Raw genomic sequence first — 16200 nt, forward strand, 5'->3', positions numbered from 1 at the left:
GGTAGGGTGGTATAAAAAAAATTTGAGATCGAGTTTTAGACAAATCTGATCTTATCCGATTCGATATATATAAAAAAATATTTTTAATTAATTATTTAATTTATATATATTTATATATATTTAATTTTATATTTATATTTAAAATAATATTTTATTAATTTCGAATCGAATCAAATTAAATATAATTTTAATAATATCAAGTCAGATTGAGTTTATATATAAAAATAATAAAAAATTTATCAAAATTAATATCGAATTTAAATTTTATATATTTAAAATCGAATCGAATCAAAACGAGCATAAATCTACCTCGACTCGATTCTCTACCATCACTAATATTGTGATGTCGTTTTTTAATTGACATCTTTAACTAACATAAAAAAAAAAAAAAAAGAGTTAGATAGGTTAGGTTTTGTATTAGTTGTCAGCGGTACCTTCCACGGTGAAAATCTTTGTTTGAATCTTTCATTTTAATATATTTAATATTAAAATTTAATTTTTTTATAAAATTAAAAATTTATGATTTTTAATATTAAAAAAAAAAAAAAAAAAAAGATAGAAGGAGCATGTTATTCTGAAATGGGTAATTTTACTTAAATTTTTGTAAAAAATAGATATGACCGTGTTCTTTTCTTGTAAAATTTTCATATTTCTTCTCATTTACCTAAAAAGAAACAAAACTAATGAATAATATAATGTTGGAAATATTCAAATAAAAATAGAGCGCAATTACTGGAGGGCGGATTTAGGGTGGAATATGTCGGTACACAACACGAGGAATATATCGGTACCCGTATGCATATACGGCCCCAAATGCTAAACCCATTTCAAACCAACCCTCTTGTTTTTTTTACTACTAATTGTTTGCTACATAACTCTTTTATAAAAGGAAAGAAAATTAAAGTTGGGAAGAGGAAGAACTTTTAAAAGGAAAAAAAAGGTGGCTACTTTAATTAGGATCATTCAAGAAAACAGCTGTATCTAGAGAGCATTGTGTTTGGTGGGGCAACTGGGAGGACTTGAAAAAGAAAGGCACCAAAGTTTTGAGAGGAACCTGGGCTTTGGCTTTTTGGAGTTTCACGGCAAAAAGAAAAAAGAAAAAGAAAAAGAAAAACAAACACAACGGTCTCATCTGGCTGACCAATTATATTCCAGAAAGGACCATCAATAAGCAGTGAATTTGGCTCAACTATAGAAGGTGCCTTTATTTCTGTAACCCAAATTTGGGATGTCAAAATCATAGCCTACATTTCTTGCCATAATAATAATGATTACCACCCTTCATTTTCATGGTCATTTTTCAAAGTTTGTAGCATTCTCTTGTTAGGCCTTTGAGACAGACAGAAAAGACATTGTCGTTCTTTAGTAGGTAGAGTTAGCTGTTCTCTGTAACAGGAGTGAAAAGACAGAAAAAAATTTTAATAATGAAGCGGGTTTTGATATGGGTTTTGAGTTTGTGGAGTGTAGTTGGGATTGGTTTGAGCCGATCTGAAGATGGGTTGGAAGAACTGAAGGCTAAAGAGAGTTTGCTTTCGTACTTGGAGAAAAATGCAGTATCCCCTGGTGCCAACCACCCGCTCATGGTTCCCCTCACTCTCATTCAAAGAGCTGCTTCTAAAGGAGCTGGTAATTCAGAAACGTATCAGATCATTTAATTCTTGCATTTCAGGACTGCCCTGAAAGTCTGTTTCTTGATTTGTATTAAGATATTAAATTTTCTTTTGTTTTTGCGTCACAGTTTGTTTGGATGGGACGCCTCCTGGTTATCATCTGGACCGTGGGTTCGGGTCAGGTGCAAACAGCTGGCTCATCCAATTGGAGGTCTGGTTAACAGACCTTAACACTGCATTCAATAACTTTTTAGCACTGTATGATTCTAATAAAGATCTGATTTTAATCCTTTTTGTCTTTGGTTCTAAAGTCATTTCACGTTTCCTATATCAAGATAGAACCTTTTAGCGGTTTCATTACATTAACTACTCCTGTTCGTTTGATAATTTCTTTGTAGCTAATTTTAGTCACACTTGATTGGAGTTGATTTTTATTTTTAGGGAGGTGGATGGTGTAATAGCATTCGGACTTGTGTCTTCCGCAAAACTACTCGACGTGGTTCATCAAAATTTATGGAGAAGCAAATAAATTTCACTGGAATTTTGAGCAATAAAGCTGAAGAAAATCCTGGTTTGTAGAATTTTTAGTACCATTTTTACTTTTTGGACCACTATTTATGCAGCATTTGTTCGTAAAAATTTTGAATGGGGCCTCTTGCGTCCTGCAGATTTCTACAACTGGAACAGAGTCAAGCTACGTTACTGCGATGGGGCATCTTTTGCTGGGGAGGGCCAGAATGAGGTTAGCAAGAGTACTATTAACCCTTTGCTGCATTTCCCTGAACTGTACTCATGACACGAATAGCCAACTCAGTGAAAATTAGTTGTCAAGTTTGATTTACTTAATGCTTATTTCAGATTCTTTTAGCTTTATAGTGAATTTTATTTTCTTTTTTTCCCTTAACTCTCTTCAATGATCCACAACTGTTAGGAATGTTACTTGATGTGCTTGTTGTAACCCAACTCTAAATGGACAAGTCATGATTGTTTTTTGGGGGTGAAAATAACATGTTTTGTTCTTAAGACCAGACTCTGTTTTAGAGCAGATTGTATTTCTTCTCTAGGACATATTCTATAGAACTTTTTACTGTCATCCTCTGGTGAAATGTTCACGGTGTTCAGTGATTCTACTTTCAGGCTAACCAGCTTTATTTTAGAGGACAAAGGATCTGGTCAGCTGCTATGGAAGAATTAATGTCCAAGGGAATGCAGAATGCTCAGCAGGTTTTGCATCCAGCTTCTTCTTTTCAGTTTTCAATTTGGTTTTAGATATCTAATATGTTTTAAATTTGATTGTGTTTTAGGCGCTTCTTTCTGGATGCTCTGCTGGGGGTCTAGCTTCCATTCTTCACTGTGATGAGTTTAAGGATTTGTTTCCAAAAACTACCAAAGTGAAATGTCTAAGTGATGCGGGCCTGTTCCTTGATGCGTAATGAACTTTACTCCATTGCCTCCTTTTTGGTTGTAGTAGGTTCTCTTCAATTACTAAAATGTAGTCTTAATTCATGCTTTTCATTAATTATGCAGAAGAAATGTGGCTGGTGGCTATACCTTAAGGGATATGTATGGGGGTGTGGTAACCTTACAGGTACTACTGTTGCGCCTCTTTTAGGTTTTTTTTGTTGGTCAAAACTCAATTAATAAGTAGAATGTAAGGTTTCGTGTAACCTTAGAAGGGCATGGCATGTAAGCTTCATTTTTAGTTGATTTCAGGGCTCTTGATCTGAGGCTCTTGAGCTATATATTAATATTTTTGTGGCACTAAACGTTTCACGATAAATATTTTGTCCTCAAGAAAGAAAACCTAGTGCTGTTATGAGTAATCAACCGTCATTGTCATGAAATCTTTTCTCATTGCTTTCTGCTCGCTAAAATAAAATTTCTATGAAATTTTAGGGTGTGCAAAAGAATCTGCCAAATACTTGTACGAGCCAAATGGATCCAACTTCGGTAAACATCTCTACTTTCTTGATTGGTATTCATGTAGTAGATTACGTTAAGAGAGTAGATATAACTCATAGAAAGTCCCTAACTCTTTATTTCATTTGCAGTGCTTCTTCCCTCAAAACTTGGTTGCAAATATCAAGACCCCTATGTTTCTTCTCAATGCAGCCTATGATGCATGGCAGGTAATCTTCTTCTTTTTGCTACTTCTTTCTTTTTCTTCTTTTCTCTTCTTCATCTTCCTTTTCATTTCTTTTTTTTTTTTCTTCTCAAATGAGAATCCATATTTCCACCCAGAAACATATTAGAGACAAGAATTCATAATGCTAAACTTTAAGACCTCCTCAAGACAGTTGTCAACAGAAAGAAAGGGATTGTTTGGATAGGTCATTGTTGGGTCATGTGCATTGGCTTATCTGTGACAGCAAGTTTTTGAACCTAAACAATGCTATATATAAACTTGAAAAGATTGTCTCAATACCTGGATGACCTCTTGAATGCCAAATAACTTGGATTAAATCTCCAATTTCTGTTTTCAGGTCCAAGAGAGTTTAATTCCATCATCTGCTGATCCTCACGGTTTGTGGCATGAGTGCAAAATGGATCGTTCTCATTGTAACTCATCGCAGCTGCAGTTTCTGCAAGGTGATTTTTTATTTTGTTTTCTGTTATGTTTTGACTCGATTTTTGTTGTGACAAGTGGCAAATATAGAGTAATTGCCTGTAACCTCTCTTTTCTTCTTTCTCATGTTGAAGCAGACTTTAGGAATCAAATGCTCAAAGCTGTAAATGTTTTCTCAAAGTCCAATCAAAATGGTTTATTCATAAATTCTTGTTTTGCTCACTGCCAGTCAGAGAGACAGGATACATGGTATGAGAATGACTCTCCTCGTATTGGAAATAAGGTACGTCCCATCTATATTGAAGTTCATGCAGCATGCCATCAGCTGCAAATAAATGTGGAAACAATGTCCATCTTCTGAATTTCCTAGAGACCTATACCTCATGTAGCACTTTATGATTTGCAGAGGAATTCACGTAAAACTCCATAAGATTGCCTAATTTCAAGCTTATGTTAAAAATGGTTGCTAAGGCTTGAATATTAAAGATGCAAATTGATCTTATGAGAATACCTTTTGCATTAGTTTGATTCTGTTATCAATGCAGGCAATTGGAGTGTCTGTTGGAGATTGGTTCTTTGACCGAACAGCTGTTAAAGCTATTGACTGTCCATACCCATGTGACAATACTTGTCACAATCTTGTCTTCAAGTGAGTAAGAACTTCTCATTGACTCTGTGTAGAGGCCTCTATAGCTTCCATTTTATTCTTTTCCCCAATTGCGAATTGTGGAAACTTTAACATTCATATGTTGTAATAATAAAGTGATAAGCTTTGGGATTTCTTGTGTATGCACATCACAATGATTAGCGATATCATTTTTTTTTTCAAAAATATCATTTATAAGCAATACATGTCTCCATAGACCTTTGATATCTTAGCACTCAAGTGAGCAGAAAGATATAATACATTTGATATCTTTATATTTGAGATTTAAGAAGGCTAAACCATCACTGTGCGTACTAATATTCCCAACCGCCACTTTCTTCGCTTTACTTCTGTTTCACACTTTCTAATTTATCCCTAGGACCTCAAAGCATACCCAGAATTCCTGAGAAAAAAGTGTACGATAAGTGGGACATCAAAGCTAATCCTTGCAATTTTTTTGTTGTTATTGTGGCATGTTTTTGTAAGAATCATATTTGTTATGGTAAAAACATTTCTGAGTAAATTAAGGTGGAAGCGATAGAGAATATAATGTTTATTTTCACATTGATGTTAGTTATTCCAGTTGAATTTCTTTATGCAGATGAGTGAAAATGTTACAAAAGGAACCTTGTTAATCTTTGTAACTTCTATATCTTTAAGCATATATGTTTTTATATTTCCGTATAAATAGATCTAGGATGTAGTTACCAATAGGCCTCGTTATAATGGTAAAAAAAATTAGAGTGATGCCCTAGGAGTTCCTGGTTCAAATCCTCCCACTCCTATGTGGGTAAGTACATTGTAATATATATATATCCTCCCACCACTAATGTACCCTTTCTGGATTTCCTCTCTCCACGTCGATTGTAAGACTGACATTAATATCTTCCTCTGTTATATCAGCCACAATGTTCTCTCAGTCCACTAGGTTGACATTGACTCTCCTAAATCTGCTTAGTGCCTTCTTGTTCTCTTTAACATGTTCCAAATGCACCATGGGGTTTCAGTGGTTTCAGTTTGGCCAATGACTAATAATTATAACTTTAAAGTCCACATCCTAGCAGATATGGTGGATCTTTTCCTTGCTAGCATTTCAAATCATTCATTCAAAGCGCTTCTTTAGTAGCCAGTGCGTTTCTTTTCTAATATGTGGTTGCCATTGTTGTTGCTCTGTAATGGTTAATCCGTACTCAATCATGAATGTATCATTGCAAGAAAATGATACTGAGAAGTTTGTTTCTTGGTATATACCACTGAATAGGGATTGATACCTTCCTTTGCTGTAGTTTGAAGTATCTTGCAATTTTGCATTCAAGTTGATTCCAGATTGTCTTTCCTAGTGCTTTTAGCTTTATTTTGAGTTTGTAAGATTTGAGATGTGTGAAAATTAGTAGGCAGGATGTTTAAACAGCTTACCTGAATATCATACTATTGAATGAGATTGCCTAATCCGGGTTTGAGGCTTGATATGGGGCTGTCATTGGTGTCATCTCATCGCATTTTCTTCTGGAGTGAATTCCATTGAAAAGAGAGCGCATTCGTGATTTTCTTAGCTGATATATTGCCAATGGAGGTATCAGGCTGCTATATTCTGATATTTGAACTGCTAGATTTCAGGGCTTCAAGCTCTTTCCTGTGAGTTTAACTCTGTTTTGACATAATATCTCTGATAGAAAAGTTGAAATTTGTTGAAATTTGGAAAGTGAGTATTGATTTTAAATAGTAAGTTTCAGCAATATTTGTGTCCCGTCCAGTTTTCCTCAAGGATGACTGCACTTATAGTTTTGTACTTGAGGGGCTTTCTTAATTATTGAGAACCTGATTATTTTTCTTTCTCCTTATGATGAGCACAATTAAGCGAATCATCATTTTGGCAATTCGTGAATTCCGGTCGGGTGCTCCCACAATGGAACCAATACCAGGTCGCCCCCGTCTATGTTTCAGGCTTTTGAGTGTGGGCATTGTGATTTGTTTCATTAGAACAGGGGAAAATAAAACTAATTCTTTCTGCAAAACAAAATCTCAAATGCAATTTTTTATGAAAACAACGTGAAACAAATTTCAACACAAATGCTGTACCTGAAACTACCCAAATCCAGACTGATGACTAACAACAGAAAACTGATCTGCAAAGAATACATGAACGGGAAATAATACTTCTTGACAAAGCGTAAATTAAGCCTACCATCGGCTCCATATTCCACCGTGTTATATTTACAAGCGGAAAGCTGTGTACACAGGTAATAAAAAAAGGTGCCTCAATCTCTCTAATGCCAAACCCAAACGATAAGAGGTCGAATAAACCACAAGAAAAACCTTTCTTTCTTGGCAGCAAGATGAAGAAGAAAAGTACCAAATCCATCCCACCAAAAGGATTTCAATGGGGAAAAAAGAAAAATAAAACTAGGAACCAAAAATATTAGTCGATGATAGTTGAGAGTTGCAAGCTTGTCAGCTGCAATGCTTGGATGTTGATACAAGTGCCACTGCTTGTGCCCACACCTTCAGCCGAGCCTTGACATCTTTCGGGTCATCACCTAAATGACAGAGTAAACATCCCATCAGATAAACTGAAACTGCTAAGCCTTTATATTTAATTAAACAATCACATATCAACATTTTCTGGTTCCTCAATAGGCCAAAACAAAAGGTCGACATTAAAGGTAATTCAAAGAGGCTGGCAATATTTTGACCAACCAGGGCTAGAGATACGCCAGTTGGCGATGGGAGAATTGCCACCGCTACTATCACGAGTGGAACCTGACAGGGAAACACGACCGGGCATCTCCAACATACGCTCATGTTCCAACTCGAACCCCAGATCCCTACACGCCTTCACTTCCTCCAAGTCCATACACAACGACCTCCTCCCTCCCTTTGGCCTTGTAATAACCACCACACCCGCACTACCCCCTTCACTCTCCCCACTAAAACTTCCACTATAGTTGCTATAACCCGCCATTAAATCCCCATCTTTCTTTTTGCTGCCACCTTTACTCTCCTTATCTGCCCATCTTTCCCTTATTATCCTCCTCTGCCTCAAATTTTTGCTCCTTTTTGGCCTTCCAAATCTAATCTTTTGAGCTTCATTTTCACTAGCATAATCTTTGACCACTCCCATCAACTGCTGAGACAACCCCCCGGTTCTATTCCTCCGACGAGGTGGCGTGGTGGGAAGAGAGTAACAAGCAGGTTCTTTGTCAGAGTCTGATGACAGTTCAAGCAATTCTTTGTCAGAGAACTCTTCATCAGCATCTGCATCAAAGCTTTCAATTGACAATCCCGACATGTAAATCCCCATATGATCATCATCATCATCTTCGTTCGTGTACATGGAACTAGTACACATGGAAAGCCTGGACAAATTATGTGGATGAACCTGATGATCATGATCAAACCCAACATCAATATCATCATACTCATCATCTTGCATGGAAGAAACTACCGTCATACTTTCATCTGATGCCATCTTTTCTTCTGTTTCCTTTCCTTCTTCCTTTGATTTTGCAACTTAAAAAAGAGAAAGAAACCAAAAGAGAGAAGGTAAAGTGTTTTTCGGTTTATCAAAGTGATAATTGATTAGAGAGAGAGAGAGAGAGAGAGAGAGAATACAGAAAGAGCGGCTGCAATTATTAACAAGCTGTGGCGTTTGGGCTTTTGTGAATCATTCATTCGTATCTCATTCCATGATAAGGTAAAAGGGTAAACCCAAACCTTACCGCCAACGATCAAATTTATAGCAAAATTTTCATGCCTTTAATTCCAGATATGCCCATTTCAGTCCTCAATCACTTGACTAGAACGATCACTTTCCTTTCAGTTACCTTGTGGTAGTTGAGAAAATGAAAAGGGTGAGATTGTAATTTGATATGATATCACGTCAGTGAGAAGTTTCAGATTATCTGAGTATTCTTTTTGAATAATTAGAATTTAGAAATGATTCAGATACCCACATGGCAACATCGAGACAAATGACGTAGAGAATCGGCTCAGGAGGGAGTGCCCCACACCACTCTGTTTATGACACGTAGCTTCAGACAATTCCCTTTGCTGCTAACAACACTCTCGATCCGTTGCCGGGTCACGGCTCACTACTCACTACTGACTAGCCACTAGGTGTCAACACGGAAACAAAGATTGAGACTTGCCCGCACGTTTACCCAAAACCCAGGCCAGTTTCGAATTCCACTATGTTTTCCCTTTTTTTTTTTTTTACTTTGCAAATTTACTCCGAAATTTCACTGCCAACATGCAAAATTTATGATGCAGCTCAGTGATTCTGGGATAAATGAAACACATGAAAATGAAATATCGAAACTGTACAACAAAGTGTGAGCATTGTCTCCATTGATAACTTAGTTGCTTGTTAGTACTAGTACTATATACATATATATATATATATGGTCCCTCTCGCCTAGTAAATAACAAGTCACATGCATTCCTTAATTGGTCAAGTTTGCTTCTTTTTCTTGTTTCAAACAAAATTATTTATGGTTTGTTTCATTCCTAGGTTGTTCAACAAATACTAACACACACCTACAAAGGGTTAGTTTAATTAATAAGAAACAAATTTGTTATTTTTATTAATTTGAGTTTGATCATTAAAAAAATATTTCAAAAAAAAAAATCTTAAATATATAATATTAATGTAAGAGGATGTGTTTTTAAGATATCTCAAAAACATTAAATCCAAACAAAAATTGACCTGATTGTATTATTTAAAAAAAAAAAAAACAAAAGTAACGCATTAAAGGGTACATTTTAGCTTTGCAAGAATGACTTAATTTCTAAATCATATCCAATGTGGGAATGTCATAAGCTGCTCAAACTATCTTAATTTACTATAATATTTTGAAGGCATAATTAAGCAAGTAAAGTTAAAAATTTTTTATCTTAAATTACATTCTTTTACTTGGTTAATTAAGTAATTTAATCTTGAATGGATGTTGATACTTGATTTACCGTGTGTTTTCCGCGTAAGTGATTCTCTAATGGTTATTTTAAAAAAATAATAATCTTATATTAAAGTTTAACTGTGATATAGTTTGGTAGTAAGCTGACGCAAACATTTTAATGTCAAATTTTCTGCTTCTTTTTTATGTATACGTAATATATAATATAGTAAAAACAATAAAGGGTATTCAAAGAATTGGGTAATCCCAGCGTTATCCACATTCTAAAACTTTGTGGACCAATGGTTTACTGTAACTCAAATTCCAAAATTGGCCTCCAAAAATCCACAGATTGGCTAACAAGGCCTTAATAGCAAGGAACAAACCAAGGGGTAATTTGGGTGAATGGGATAAGCTTAATTGTGGGGCAGCTGGTTATGGAGTGTTAGGCAGCATCAGGCCCACGAGACTGTTTGATTTGAAGAGGAATGAAGCTGATGTATATAACCGCGTTTAAAGAGCCAGCTGTCCGCGTTTTTCATCCTTTATTAGCTTCAAAAGGACAAATCCAGCCCCTCGAATGGTGAATTTTTCCAACAAAACCTTAGGGCCCAATTTGGGGTCCACCATGATCCGGCCTGATCGGGCCCAATCTTGCCACGTGGTCTCCTTTCATATGCCCAACACATCACTTACTGCAACAGCGCGAGCTATTGCTTTTCCTCTTTCTTTTTTAATTTAATTTAATGTTTAATTATTTCTTTTAGCCAACCTTTTTATCTTCAAAATTTTTTATATATTAATAAATACTATTTTTAAATAATTCCGTGGAACGGAGATTAATGGGTTTGGTTAACACCGCCGCTCACCGACTGTCGATCCTTTGACTAGTCAATTTTCTTATTTTCTTTTCGTTTAATTATTTTTTTTCCAAATTTTCAGGCCAGCTTTCTTGATGGCAATGGTAAACGACAGTTGATGTGGTGATGATAGCGACTGTGAGCTTACACGTGTTAAATAGGAGTAATTAGAAAAAGATATTTTTTATTTCGGCCATAGAATAAAAATGGCTGACGTGGGTGATCCGACGATCGAGAGACGTGAGGTGATGAGCATTTCCTTAGATTTTGGGTGGATAGGATCAAGATTTGGAGGAGTGGACCCCATTTTGTCGTATTTGCAGTATGTTGGGCTCCGTCAGTTTGAAAAAGAGTAAAAAAAAATTTCAATTAAAATTCAATAATATTTGAGGGTTCACTTGATAAAAACCAAAAAAAAAAAAAAAAAAGCATATTATTGAATTTTAATTGAATATATATATTTTTACTCTTTTTCAAACTATTTACATTCTTTCCATTAAAAAAATTGTGTTGACTATTACTGGGCTAAGCCATTCCTCCACCACATAAAAGTGGATTCCATGAAGTTTTTTCTTCATGAGGTACGAGGTTTGAAAGTGGGGGATCATTTTAAAATTGAAAAAGATTGCATGAAAAATGTAGGTTAAATTATGTCAGACTCTTGTACTTTATCAAAATTTACAATTTAATTTATTTATTATAATTTATATAAATTAAAAAAAATTTATTATTTTAATTATTTAAAAATAAAAATATTTTTAAATATTAAATTTAATATTTTAAAAATATGAACAAATTTTTTAAAAATTTATATATTTTTTAAAAGAAATTTTATTTTTTTCAAAAAGTATTAAAAATATTATTTTTATTAGTAATTGGATTAACATTATCAAATTTTATTTATATAAAGATGAGATTTTTATGAATTATAATATAATGATTAAATTTAAATTTTGTGTAAGTATATAAATTATTTATATAATTTGATAATTAATTTCATTTATCTAAATTATTACGTTAGTAAAATTAATGCCCATGTTATCAAGCTAATGGCCATATCAAATTTTTTTATGAAAAATTTTGATATAATTAATAATTGAATCGAAATTATCAAATCAAAATAATATAAAAACTAAATTTATATGAATTACAATATAAAAACAAAATTTCAAATTTTGATAAAGTATAAAAACTTTCCACATAATTTAAACAAAAAAAAAATTTTCTTTTTTTATACATAAAATTGTTCTCCTTTAATCTAAAACAGTATAAACATATATATAATACAAAGAAATGTAGATTATTGCAACAATAATATGCAATTTTTTTATTTTTTTATTTTTTTCATTTGTTCTATTCTACATCAAATCTAATGAAAGAATATGATTATGAAATTTAGAATCATTTTGCCAAAAAAGAAAAAGAAAAAAATCTTTAAAAGAAAATTTAGAGGTTGGGATATGTTTCAATTGTTTAGACATCGTTTGATTAAGAATCTCAATATTCACCAAATAATCCGTGCTAATAAAATGTCAAATCTTTCCCATGTTTGCTTGTTCTAACATTCTTGTTAACTTTTTTGCTATTGTAGATTTAATAATTTTTGTATTTTTATTATATAAAATATTAAAAATTATATATTTATATTATATTTTATATAAAATTTATATATTATAATTCATAAAAAATAAAAACATAAAATTTATTTATTTATTTTGTTTAATTTGTATATAATTATTGTTAAAAATAAAAAATATATTAATTTTATATTTTATTTTCGGATTATATTTATGGTGTACTAATATATTGTATTTTAAATTATCTAATCAATTAAAGCAAATTAAGAATTATGTTCACTCTCTAATCAAAGACGGGCCAAAATATGAGAGAAAATTTGTCTATTTCAAATATGAAATGACTTGATATAATGCTCGGATATGTAGGCATTTTCTTTCATGTTTTTATTCCTTTTTTTCTTTTGGAAGGGAATTAACGTTGGAAACAGCAGTAAAAAAAAAAAAAAAAAGACGAGGCTAATCTGTCTTTATCTTATGTGCTACTCTAACAAAATTAATTTATTATTGTTTTCATTAAATATGTCAATTTTCAATGTGTTAGAAAAAAATTTATTTAAAATGATAATTTTAAAAAGTATTATCGAAATCTTGAATCTATCATGATTATTCGATATTGTTCAACGGAAGGACTGATAAAATAGATTCGATTAAAGGACGTTGAAACATTAGACCTTGGAATTCAAGAAATTGAGCTTGAAGTGGATGATTTAGCTATGATGTGATGATGACGATGATATATTTTTATCTTCCGTTGTTGTCAATTGCATGGCGATTCTCCGAAGATTCGCGGACTTTAAAGACTTTCATTAACAAAGTGAATATTTATTAATTTTTTAAATATTTATATTTAAATTTGTTTAATATTTATAATATTTGAATTTATTTAAATATTTGTTTAAATTTAATATTGTTATTTAAATTCAAATTTATTTAAATAAGTATTATCTATTTAAATGTTTAAATTAATTAAAATATTTATTTATTTAAATTTATAGTCAAAATATAAAATAAATAAAAATTTAATTTCATTCTTAGATAATAATAAATAAAAATGATTTTTTAAGATCCAAAACTTTCTAGAAATATAAAATTTTATATATTTTAAATAAATAAATGAATAACAAATTTAGATATTTTTTATTATTTATTAAAATTTAAATAAATTTAAATATTAAAAATTTAAAAAATATTATTCGTATCTACTTCAAATGCATTAAAAATAATAAATTTTTTATTTAAATCCATTAATTATTCGTTAATAACTATTCAAATTAAATACATATTAATCGACTAATGATGAATATTTATTTATTAACTATTTATTGCTAACCCTATTTCACACCTATAGAGATGTTTCCACTGCCGTTGCTAATCATGGGGCTAACTCAACTGTAGGATTTGCTGTTTTTAATCACGTAGTACTTGAATTTATCATCTGGGTTGATAGCCAAAGATCGATCGAGCATGAATTATTATCTAACCAAACCTATGCTAGTTACTTAATGCATAAACCTACTCACCACTCCAACCTTTCTTGGATAACCAAAAAAAAAAAAAAATTGCTTAACCAACCAAATGTTCAACACATAAACCTGAAAAGCACAAGAAATTGCAAACAAATTGGATTTCCTCACTTTACAAAATATATAGAATAAGCTTATAATTATAGCCACTGCTGCTATTCTAAACCATATTATATTACCATTAATTGCCGACAATGGAGGCAGTGGGCTCCAAGGCCCTGGAGTGAGGCCATGGACGAATATCTCGTGGAGGGTCCTATTAATATTTAATGTTTTTTTTTTTTGGAAAAACTTGCCAGATTTTCTTCCCCAAGAAACCATGTGATATTGTGTATGCTCAATTCTAGATTAATTATCTTGGGCCCAATGGGGCAGAAAGAGAAATTCAAAGGTGAAGTTTCAGAAGGGCAAGGGGGTGGTGGAATCTTGAATTTGGAATGTGTCCTGATTCAACAATTTTTACAGTGGTTTGACGCAAGTTCTAATTTTTTATAAGAGTGATGATGAAAACAACAGCTTTGTTCTCTAATTATTTCAAATGTGCCCCGTGTCTCCTTGATGGGAAGTATAATTCCCAGTGAAAGACCAAGTCTTGATGTAAATTCTAAATTATTCACTGTTTATGTATTCATTTTTAAATTTGGCCAACGAAATCAATTGCTTCGTGTGGTTTGTGAGAAGCAATGCTAAACAAAGGGGTTTAAAATACGGAGAGGTTGAAGAAAGTCAAGGACAGTATCACGTGTTAAAGGGCCCTTGGAAAAGAAAATTCAATTCAATTGACGACTGATGGAACTAGGCAGACAGAGTTCTACTTCTATGTTTCTAGCCAAAAGGGGGAAGAAGAAAAAAGAGAAGGAGAACATCACTAAATCAGCAATCTTTTGTCTGGTAAAAGGGTTGAATGGGAAGTGCCTAGTCGTCGAACCCCATCATGTAAATGGAAAAATATTTCATATCAGGTGGTTCTGTCGTTGAAGGAGTCTTCAGCAGTTTAATTTTAATAATCTTTAAAATGAAAATGAGGCCAATTGGTCCAATGGTTTTTGTTTCTACAAGTTAAATTGTTTAATTTCCTCGAATAATGGAGTTGGATTCATATGTTAGCATACTCTTCATGCGTATTAAAAAAAGGATTCTTTCAAAGAAAGACGGCTATTAAGACAAAAGAGGTGGGGAAAGGGAAGAGTGAGTTCCAAAATTCAAACAACTGTTATGGTTTTGACAACAGATCAACATGAAAATTTTTTCTTATTGTAATATAGAAATTTCTATGAATATCTCATCAACTGATTTATTAGTGTTACACTTGTAAGGGAAAAGATAAATCTGTTTATATTATATATCCTAAAAGCTTTGTTTATTGCAAATTACTGTTGACAATATAATTGGAGCGTCTTTCTCCTGATTTGATTCATTTGAATGCTCTATCAGATGGATCCTAGTGCTTGGTAGCCTGGACCTAGACCTTCAAATAATTGGCCCATCTGTTAAGAAAGCTGAGCCGATTGGATTGGAGGATAAGCTCTGACTTGAGCTTTGGGCAAGGCTAATATTTAGATGCAGCTGGCCCAATTAGGGGCACCTAGTCTAAAGCTTAATCAACTAAATGCTGCAGGCTGCAGCCTCCCTGTAACAAAATGTTGCCGACTTGCTATCCTTTTGCATTGGCTTTGTTTCATAAATTTCTTCAGAGTTTTTCCAACCAAGTTTAGTTTAAATAGTTAATACAAAACCTTCATTCCCAGTATCATTTTACGAACTGAGTAATTATTGTGGACTAATTACCTTTGTATCAAATGGTTGAAGAAGATTCTAATATTAGGAAAAAAAAAGTACTATATGATGAGTTAAACCAAGTAAATATGACAGTTTTATTGAATTTTCACCTCAATTTCTCACACTTTCCCCCTACTCTACTATCAAAGTAACTAAGCATCTCAAACTTATGACTCTTCCATCTCCTGAAGGTTGATAGCGTTGAACGAAACCCAAACTATTTGCAGATATGGGTCCACGTTATTGGTCAGGAATGTTACAAACAGAGCCGGTTTCTCATCTGCTATCATTTTTCATCTTTCATCTCGCAAATTTTCAAAGTGGGTATAGTCATAGTTTGGTGTTGTTTCCTTTCTCAAAAATGTTTCAAGTTTGCTACAAAAAGCCAAAGCTAGCGGATCAAGAAAATGAAAAATATGTTTACTGATCATGAATTCAAGTAAAAATATAGCACATGCAAGTTAATCATGCATGCTTACAAGCAAGCATAGGTCACGCCATATTTCCAGACCCTGATGAGTCCTAAATCATTGCAGCATTTCATATATAGTTCCTAGAAACTAGAAGTATAATGCTACTATTGTTCGGTTTCAGTAAAGTTGGGTTTGGCTTGACAACGAAACCTGACAGTTCGTCTACAACAGAGAAGATTTTTGCAAAGCCAAAGAAATAACTGAACTTTAAAATTCACTAATTATTGATAAAAATTAATAATGTTATTACTAGTAAGAATCCCTAATTTATTTC

At 32.8% G+C, this 16200-nt stretch overlaps 2 protein-coding genes across 3 annotated transcripts; one reads left to right on the forward strand and one right to left on the reverse strand.

The window, feature by feature from the left end:
• Positions 1–1291: 1291 nt before the first annotated feature.
• LOC111304924 (Pectinacetylesterase family protein) lies at positions 1292–4965 on the forward strand. 2 transcript variants are annotated; one of them, XM_022901967.2, is made up of 12 exons: positions 1292–1626; positions 1739–1821; positions 2052–2181; positions 2279–2352; positions 2748–2834; positions 2915–3039; positions 3138–3198; positions 3507–3560; positions 3662–3739; positions 4094–4199; positions 4314–4459; positions 4722–4965. In XM_022901967.2, exons 1-12 carry the CDS (start codon positions 1425–1427, stop codon positions 4827–4829), a joined length of 1254 nt encoding a protein of 417 aa, XP_022757702.2. In that variant the 5' UTR covers positions 1292–1424; the 3' UTR covers positions 4830–4965. The 2 variants fall into 2 exon arrangements, with proteins under 2 accessions (XP_022757702.2, XP_022757703.2); XM_022901968.2 differs by lacking the exon at positions 1739–1821 and having other exon boundaries at positions 1400–1626.
• A 2014-nt stretch (positions 4966–6979) lies between these two features.
• On the reverse strand, positions 6980–8552 carry LOC111304925 (uncharacterized). Its single transcript, XM_022901969.2, has 2 exons — positions 7520–8552; positions 6980–7359 (listed from the first exon to the last, which is right to left on the reverse strand). Exons 1-2 carry the CDS (start codon positions 8289–8291, stop codon positions 7274–7276), a joined length of 858 nt encoding a protein of 285 aa, XP_022757704.1. The 5' UTR covers positions 8292–8552; the 3' UTR covers positions 6980–7273.
• Positions 8553–16200: the final 7648 nt, after the last annotated feature.

This window comes from Durio zibethinus, chromosome 21 (assembly GCF_047325235.1).
Source record: "Durio zibethinus cultivar Kanyao isolate XHJ-2024 chromosome 21, ASM4732523v1, whole genome shotgun sequence".
NCBI classification, from domain to species: domain Eukaryota; kingdom Viridiplantae; phylum Streptophyta; class Magnoliopsida; order Malvales; family Malvaceae; genus Durio; species Durio zibethinus.